Source organism: Cynara cardunculus, unplaced genomic scaffold (assembly GCF_001531365.2).
Source record: "Cynara cardunculus var. scolymus isolate 2C unplaced genomic scaffold, CcrdV1 Un_Scaffold_5344, whole genome shotgun sequence".
NCBI lineage: Eukaryota > Viridiplantae > Streptophyta > Magnoliopsida > Asterales > Asteraceae > Cynara > Cynara cardunculus.
In genome coordinates this window covers 26421-35666 of record NW_020202363.1, presented here as the reverse complement: position 1 = coordinate 35666, position 9246 = coordinate 26421, and the positions used below count along the sequence as shown (strand labels likewise).

At 36.3% G+C, this 9246-nt stretch overlaps 1 protein-coding gene and 1 long non-coding RNA gene across 2 annotated transcripts; one reads left to right on the top strand and one right to left on the bottom strand.

Moving 5' to 3' along the window:
* Positions 1–4103: 4103 nt before the first annotated feature.
* LOC112504368 lies at positions 4104–6052 on the top strand. The gene is made up of 4 exons (XR_003068174.1): positions 4104–4259; positions 4338–4403; positions 4962–5030; positions 5866–6052. It is a non-coding gene; the product is annotated as an uncharacterized LOC112504368 (long non-coding RNA).
* A 478-nt stretch (positions 6053–6530) lies between these two features.
* Positions 6531–8959, bottom strand: LOC112504367 (guanine nucleotide-binding protein subunit gamma 2-like). The gene is made up of 5 exons (XM_025108305.1): positions 8766–8959; positions 8514–8647; positions 7058–7110; positions 6906–6950; positions 6531–6807 (listed from the first exon to the last, which is right to left on the bottom strand). Exons 2-5 carry the CDS (start codon positions 8613–8615, stop codon positions 6723–6725), a joined length of 285 nt encoding a protein of 94 aa, XP_024964073.1. The 5' UTR covers positions 8616–8647; positions 8766–8959; the 3' UTR covers positions 6531–6722.
* Positions 8960–9246: the final 287 nt, after the last annotated feature.

The window sequence follows — 9246 nt, the reverse complement described above, 5'->3', positions numbered from 1 at the left end:
AGGGGGTAATTAAGACATATTTTGATACTTTGGAAGTAATCTAAGTGTGGTAGATTGGACTTGTTAATTCGGAGCTTTTCGGTATTATACGGTTGCCCGGTGAGTTATATAGTTAATTGTTACATATTAATTTGAACATATATATTTTCATATGAATGTTTTTGGTCTTGAATGRAGTCACACGATCTTGATTTGTCTTTGATTCCGTCTCTTGAGTTGAATCCTTATTACTATCTCGGTACATCGGTTTGCTTTCTAGATCCGGACTCGTTGTTTTGTTCCTTGAATTGTACGCCATAGTACAGGTACTACTTCATGTGGTACATCGGAAGTTTATGGCAAAGTCAAGATCCCGGGTTGGACGGGTGAGACTTTATGCGGTTGTGAATACTCATTGCTCGAAGAGGAGGAAGAGCAATGAGTAGGGAACCTTGGCACATACCCGGTAGAGAAAGGCGGGCAGTGCGAGGTTTCCTGTAATGTATGATTCTGACTCAGACTTTGGCATGAGCCCGGGAGGTGAAGGACGGGGTGATGCACTGTCTTCGTTATGTTTACCGATTCGATCTCTTGGTTCTTAATATTTATTGGTATTCTAACGTTGTTGAATATATTTGGTTGTTGATCTTGTCTCCTTGTTGTATTGAGCATCAATGATATGGTATACTATGGTGATTTGAATATATAATCCTATGATCTTAGCATCCGGTACGTAATTGTTCACTCGGTTTCTTGTGAGTTTCGGTTTGCATCTAGATGATGTCTTGAACTCTTTTATTGATAAGAGTTTATTATGTATGTTTATAAACATGTGCGATATTGATATATAATGCTTAACTATTTAACTCACTAAGCGTTGGCTTACCATTTAAGTGGCAACCTCTCTCAGGAAAGAAGACGGATAAAAAGAAAGAACCCGTTGTTTGACTTGAAGATTTATCGTGGAACTTGAAGATATCGAACTTGCTTTTGGGTAAATAGTAGCCTATTACCGTATCTCATAGTTGTAGTATGTGTAGCTTATATATAGTCTTGTCACGTATTCTTTTKCTACATAATTAGGGTTGTAAGTAAAAACTCCGTTACACCCGGTTTGAAATTATGTTTCGGGTGATTTTATCACTAAAATAGAACGGATATTTCGAAGTTTTTTTTTAGAAAATTAATATCCCATATTTTGAGGTTAATTAATGTTATGCCCAGATATGTGTGTTTCAAAGTGTTGGCCTCTGGTTCGTTATAGCCTCTAGTTCTTCATAGTCTCTGGACCATTGCATCGTCTTTGGACCATTGCATCGGCTCTGGACCAATGCAACAATTGCCTCTGGTCCAACCATTGTTTCTGGTCCAACCATTGCCTCTGGTCCAACCATTGCATCTGGTCCAACCATTGCCTCTGGTCCAACCATTGCCTCTGGTCCAACCATTGCCTCTGGTCCAACCATTGCCTCTCGTCCAACCATTGCCTCTGGTCCAACCATTGCCTCTCGTCCAACCATTGCCTCTGGTCGAACCATTGCCTCTGGTCTATCCATTGCCTCTGGTTTTCCTCCAGACTTAGTCTTTTTAGCAACATTTTCAGATTTTCCATCCTTGGCCTCGATGGCTTTGACAAAACTTTTAGAATAATTTAGGATCAATTTTGGTCCCAATAATCAATAAATTATATTTTATTGGAGATTTTATAGGAATTGGTAATTTGGGGTTTGCTCAAGCGAGATGTTACAATCGGACTATGATCGACTGCGATTCAAAGCAAGTGATATTTGGGGATAAAATCATCCCTGAATATGTATTCCAGGGTGTCTCGCCTAAACTAGGAACCCAAGTCATATCGGTCTTCTAAGCTAAAGCTTTAATCTGGCAAAGTTGTGAAGGCTTCTTAGCTGCATTTCAAGAACCGGGTGAGATACAACTTGAACCTGAAGATATTCATATTGTTAATGAATTTCTAGATGTTATTTTTTTTCCAAATGAACTCCCCGACATTGCTCCAGAACGTGAAGTTCAATTTTCTATTGATTTAATTCCGGGAGCTGCCCCAATTTCAAAAGCTCCATATCGTATGGCTCCTTCGAAAATGAAAGAGCTTGAAGTACATATTTACTCAAAAGGAGTTAAACATGCGACAACGACGATGGCTCGAACTTCTAAAGGATTACGATATCTGAATTCAGTACCATCCTAGTAAAGCGAATGTTGTTGTCGATGCCTTAAGTCGTAAAAAGGTTGGTAATGTGTCTTGTATAATGGTGCCACTTGAAATTTCTGCAGAATTAGAAAGGTTGAACATTGAATTTATCTTCATGGAGATGTTGGTGTGTTATCTGCTTGTACGGTTGAACCAACTATGATTTCTCGAATTAAAGAATCACAAGGTAAAGATGGTGAATTATGGGCGGTTGTGCAAAAGTTGAAAAATGATCCAAAATCTGAATTTCAGGTTGACAATGATGTTATTATTTGGTTTCGAGATCGACTTTGTGTACCTAATGTTGCTGATCTAAAAAATGCAGTCATGAACGAGGTCCACAACTCACCTTCCTCAATTCATCCTAGCTCTACCAAGATGTATAAAGACTTGAAACAATACTTTTGGTAGAACAGAATGAAACGAGATATAGCCAAATATGTAGCTAGTTGTTTAACCTGTCAACAAGTTAAAATTGAACATCAGCGGGTCAGTGGTTTACTACAGCCATTGGAAGTCCCTGTCTGGAAGTGGGAACACATTTCCATGATTTCGTAACTGAGCTACCAAAAACGCCAAGGCGTCACAACGCTATTTGGGTTATAGTTGATCAACTGACAAAATCTGTTCACTTTCTTCCAATCCAGGAAACATTTTCAGTCAATAAACTTATTGAAAATTTTCCAACGAGAAATCATGAGATTACACGGTACGCCGGTTTCTATCACTTCACGATTATGGATTGGATTGAATTAAGTTTGGGGTTCAAGATTGACTAAGAGTTCAACATTTCATCCTCAAACTAACAGGCAAACCGAACGAAAAATTCAAACGCTTGAAGATATGCTACGGGCATGTGTTTTGGAGTGGGCCTGTAGTTGGGATGAGTTTCTTTATCACGTAGAATTCTTGTATAATAACAGTTGGCAATTCAGTATCGGGATGGCTCCGTACAAGGCCTTATATGGACGGAAATGTCGTGTGCCAACCTGTTAGAATGAAGTCGGAGAAAAATCATCGAAGGACCCGAATTGGTTCGTATTACTATCAAAAAAGTCAACATGGCCCGACAAAAAATGAAAGAGGCTCAATCGCATCATAAAAGTTATGCGGACAAACACCGCAGGCCTCTCGAATTCCATCCGGGTGATCATGTCTCTTTGAAAGTCTCTCCGTTCAAAGTTATCCGGAGATTTGGAATCAAAGGCAAGCTTAGCCCTAGATACATCGGTCCATTCGAAGTTTTGGAGCGTGTTGGAAAAGTTGCATATCGTCTAGCCCTACTGCCTTAATTATCGCATATATACAATGTTTTCTATGTATTGTCGCTCCATGGATACAATTACCACCCTCTTTACGTGGTAGAGTATCCATGTGATGACATTTAAAGTGATCTTTCCTATAATTAAGAACCGGAAGCAATTATTGATCGAGAGGAAAGAGTGATGCGACAAAAAACTGTCCCGTTGTCAAAGTGTTATGGAGAAATCATTCAGAATGAGAAACTACATGGGAAACTGAAGATTCGACCCACAAAGAATATCCACAGGTTTTTTTTTTCAGGTACATAATTCATAGCTCTAACACGATTTCGGGGACGAAATCCTTTTAAGGGGAGGAGAATTATAATATCTCGTATTTGGTAAATCTAATCTCTTGATCGAGAACCAATTTTGTTCAAGTGTGAAAATGTGCTTTAGTGTTTTATATCTTAGTCATGAAGAGCCATTTATTAGGCCTAGTTATTTTTATAAAATTCATTTGAGTTCTAAGTTGGTTAGAACAATCTTGGTTAGGACCAAAATTGTAAAGGAAATTGCCAAAGTATGATTATATTGCTAATAAGCTTAAGATCAAGGGTTAGATAGTAAATATTATAAATATATATGGGAAATTGTTATTTTTTTAAAACAAAATCAGGCTTCTTCCTCTCTCTAACTCTAGGATCTCCCCTACCTCTCTCTAAAAATTCTTCATCTCATCTCTATAAACCTAGGGATTTCTTGTTAAATCTTTGAGTTTTTTTGAAGAATTGATGGTATAATTGGAATTAAGAACTCAAGATAAGGTATGTCTATAGTTTATTTTTCTGATTTCTTATTCTTCCGAGCAATGGTTAAACCCTAAGTTGATTCATGATTCATAGGTTAAAAATTGAAGATTGATGAAATTTCTTCAAGTTGGTGCTGTTAGAGGAGACAGATTCGTTTTGGTAAGTTTGGAAATTCATATAACATCAACCGTTTGTCCGATTGATGCGTTCTTTATATCGTTAGAAAGGTGTTTGAGTTATCTACAACTTTGTAGTTACTGAGAAACCTAATTCGAACCATACATGGCTTGAAATCTTCGATTTTCCAGATCATGTCTGCAGCCACTCGAAATTGCATTCTGTTTGTATAAAAATTCTGTATAAAATAGACCAGAACTCCAAATTATGTGAATCCAGTTGGTATGAAATCCTAAGAGATATATGTACAACTTTCATTTCTATAAGAAAGTTTGGTTCACCCTCTAAGTGTGAGAAAAAGGCTTAAACTTTTGGTGTACATAACCTGTTAGCTTCTGTTTGGATTGTGTAAATTTCATTTTAGCAAATGTTGTCTTTAGTCCTAGGCATTGTGTTATATGTTTACTAAGTGTCCTAGTGGTATGTTAAGCATGCTTGAAGGTCCATAAGTTCTATGAAAGGTAATAGCTTGTAGGAACTTGAAGTTGATGAGAAGTGTTAATGAAAATGGTCTAAAAGTCTTTTTTCTGATAAGTGTAGGTAATCTGAAAAGAGGGAATYATTCATAAGCCTCGAATTTTGTTTGATCATATTTAAAACACTTTCAAGGTACGAATATCTACTTTCTTTTGATATGTGGGTAATCAATTGTGGTGATTATCCATTCTATGAAATCTTAATCATGACACATGTCCACAAAAGGGGAGATGATCAAATTGGTATCTGAAATTCTTTTATGTGATATATGATGTTTTGGTTTATAATTTTTKTGTACCTGATAAATCTAAACCATTACCGGTACGTTTTAAGACTCATGATCGATTTTATATAAATTGGAACCTCAATGGTTTTATTAGACTTATTATCAAATGTTTGGTTATTTGAGTTTGAGTTTATTGACTTAACTTTGAATAAGCTCAATACTCGGGGCATGGGTGTTGAGACGCCCCCCATGATGGCTAAAATAGTCATGACATTCTCATAAAGGCTACGACCAAGCTAAATAGAGAATGTTAGATGCATCCTATGAACCGAATACCGGATAGAGCCGAATACCAATTATATTGGTTACCGGATAGAGACGAATACCGGGTAGAGCCGAATACCAATTATATTGGTTACCGGATAGAGCCGAATACCAGATACCTCTGGTTACCGGGGAATGTGATGGTGTAGTGCCCGACACTTCCATTCCATTACGACGCCTGATTGGATTGATCATCCATCGGGAACAACGTATCCTAATAATACGGATGACGTTCTTACCTTGAATATTTTTTTTATTATATAACTTTCAAATTTTAGAGATTTACACTTAAAATGATTTCACTTGTGTCGTAATGTTTCCTTTCAGTTATTTATTCATATTTGATATTCTTATGCTATTATTCGTTCACTGGGCAATTTTTGGTCAGTCGAGGTTTGTTTTGTTTTACCTCGGTAGGTTCAAGATCTAACTTAGGGGCAGGATGAAGGGTCGAGATGGCTTAAGATTCTAAAAGACTAGCGATTGAATATAGTGTTTTTGCTATGTTATTAGGTGATTATGTTAGTGCTATGTAATATAATGGTTGTAAAGTTTTTTGGGAGTTCCATTAGAGCTCTGTACTATAAATGGTAGACTTTTGATCCGTTTTCGGTTGTGACATGTCTCATCTTAAGTTTAGTAGGATGGGGTGTTACATGTAGCATTATTCGACATCGAGTGATCCAAGGTATCCTAGTGCTTGTTTTTAGCCAAATGTATGACACCAAGGCACTGCCCGGTTGATCAATATGTCTAGTTAAATTAGCTGATAAACTAATAAAAAATATGTCTAGTTAAATTAGCTGATAAACTAATAAAAAATATGTCTAGTTAAATTATCTGATAAACTAACAAAAACTAGCGGTATAATTAGAAAAAGGTGAAAACACGAAAACCCTTTATTGACAAGCTATCTACAGTAATTTTTCATAAGACCAGCTTATAATTTACCAAACAATGTTGAAATAATCTAGCTTGCACTTGTCAAAATCCAAACCCTTTATTTTATATATCGATTTGACCTAAAAATAAGGTTTGTTTTTTTTCAATTAAATTTATAGTCCTGTTTATTCTGTGGATTATGACAAAATATTCCATTCAACAAACATGAAAGTACAACACCATGTTACCAGAACGCATCACCTGTTAGCTCAAGAAAAGAAGAAAAAAGTTGGTGAATTTGCCGTTTCTTCACGGACGTCCGTCTAGTATAGTACTTGGTCAAAACAACATTGGTTTCTATACATGATATTATAAAATGACACAATCCATGGTCACAGTATCCGGCATCTACAATCAGACTTATTTTGTGGCCTTTCGAACCATCTATCCCATAACGGAGTTGTTGGACCATTTGTTCTGCCAAAAAACAAACAACGTTTAGGACCGCCATCAAGAAAGAACAACCCCTAAATGAATTGCTTTTTGGAAATATAAGAAAGCAAGGAGTAAATTACGTGGGGAGCAGGGGATCCGGCCTTGTTTCAACGTCATTGAGAATCCTACATAGAGATGAGGGGAGTTATTAGAGATTTGTGAAGAGAGAACTAATCGTGTTAAGTTAGTTGCTTTGCTTTGCTTTGCTTTGGTTCGGTTCATTCATTCTTACTCCTTGCATACACCTGAAGCTGCTCCCATTTTCTCAAGTTGCTCTACCTCTTCCTGCACACACCATAATTTTAAAACTTAAGGCTATATGGCTTACATACCAACCAATTATATGTATATATAATATATATGTATATATATATATATATGTGTGTGTACATGTATGTATGTATGTATGTATAGGTGGCTACTACAAAATTCAAAAACAATCCCTGTGCAGAATAGAACATGGTGTTTACGCACACTTTGAGAGAAAATAATATTATTATTCACTACGTTTAAAATTACAAAATTCAGCCTTTTCAAGTCGGAACTATTTTTGGCAGATTGCCAAAAATCCCGAACAAAAAAACCGGCAAATAAACCTAATTAATTTGTGTCTAAATACAAGTATGAAATTTGGGGCTTTAGATTAAAAGATTTTGAGCCAAAAGTTAGGCCAAACCGGGTTGTTTGTCATACATCCGGCCCGCGCAAGCTTTCTGTGCAAATCTTATGGGTCCCATAATCCTAATGAATCAAAAGTTATGAGCCTTTGAAGTGGGGCTTTGATCTATACTATATCACTTATAACTCTAACGACCTTTTCTTCGACCTGGTCATTTTCAAACCTAGCTGCTAAAAACCCAACATTTCAGCAATCGAGTTGAGTAAGAGCAGTGAGCAGTCCATCCTTTTACGAATACAAAGTCCAAAAGTGCAAAAGAATTAAGCACAAATTTCCTTTAGAGAACCAAACAGAACACAAATTGGTGCACTGAGGCTCCAAATCTATGTGCCCATGCCCTTGCTTTTTGCAAAAAGGGCTCTTTCCATGGCTTGGAAAAGTCAATACAAGAAGTTAAGCAAAAATCAAGCATAGAGACATTGACTCAATTTCCCATGTTTTCCATACAACGTGACAAAGGGTACCAATAAAACAAGAACAAGCAATCCTAAGTTTGAACTATTGGAGTCCATATCGGTTCGACTTGAACCATTCTCCTAAATATATACATGTCCAAACCCCTCTTCTTTCATGGAGGGCCCTTTTAAATAGTAATCTTATTCCACATATTCTCTCACAAAGCCAAGGTCGTTGACAATCTCAATCTCGGTCCTAAAGGGCTCTTTTGGAGGATATGTGCCCATCTTACGAGGTGTTGTTGGACCGTTTCTCCCAAATGGCTTTTTTGGAGAGTAATTTCATGGCTTTTTTGAAGCGTCAATCTTTCAAACAAAAACAATTCCACAGAATTCAAACTCCTAAACAATTAGCAAAAACTTAGAAAGCAATCATTCCATAAGTGATAGCTGATAAGATCTGTCATATTGTACAGAAAAACCTCACATTTGGAAAAGGTAATTCCTGGTCCACATCGAACTAACAGAAGAGCTTTTAGATGAAATTGCAATCAAAAGAAAAAAAGAAAATACATAATTGTTATAAGAATTGAAGAAAGATGATGAAAATTTACTTGTATGGAATGAGTTTCTTGCTCAAGTCTCTTCAATGCAGCAGAAATCCTATGTTTCCCTCTTGTGTCTGCTGCCATCGATCTTACCTGCTCTGTTCTCATGTTTCCATCTCCTTCGCTCGGTCGCTCGCTCTCTATTCAATTACAAAATCAAAATCAAAATCAAAATCAAAATCCTTAATCCTAATCCTAATCCTAATCCTAATCCTAATTGTAAACCCTAAACAATAAAAAATGGTTGAAATCGAATACCAATCACAAATAGGAGACAAAAGATGGAAGACTTTTCGTGGGGTTTTTGGAGAGGGGTTGGTGTGAGTGTTGATTTTTGGTAGGAACCAAAGGAGCAATACAAGAAAAGGATCTTCTCTCTTGTCAAATAAAATAATAAATTTAATGTTGTTATACGGCATCCACAGGTTTGTATGCCATTCAATAATTCAAAAACTTATAACATATCCTTTTTAGGAACATTCGTAAGCTACAAATTTGGTTGTCCAAGCTCACACTTTTTTTTACTAAAAGTATTCTTTAGATTATGGATACGTTTATTCAATCAAAATTAAATTTATGAATTCGGTCCCTGATCTTTGATTGCTAAAAAAAAAAAAAATTCCATAAAATGACGAACATGCCCTCATTTTACAAAAAAAAGTTCAACAACCGTTTAAAAGGAAGGATCAAAATCCGGACAATTTTACAAATCACGATAACCATCTTACAATTTCAAAAA

What these genes read in the sequence shown, in the direction of transcription:
- LOC112504367 (XM_025108305.1), bottom strand. Translation starts at nt 8,615, where the DNA reads ATGAGAACAGAGCAGGTAAGATCGATGGCAGCAGACACAAGAGGGAAA. An exon ending in GCTTCAGGTGTATGCAAGGA is followed by an intron (nt 6,951 to 7,057) that starts GTAAGAATGAAT and finishes ATCTCTATGTAG; the next exon opens with GATTCTCAATGACGTTGAAA. An exon ending in CCGGATCCCCTGCTCCCCAC is followed by an intron (nt 6,808 to 6,905) that starts GTAATTTACTCC and finishes GTTTTTTGGCAG; the next exon opens with AACAAATGGTCCAACAACTC.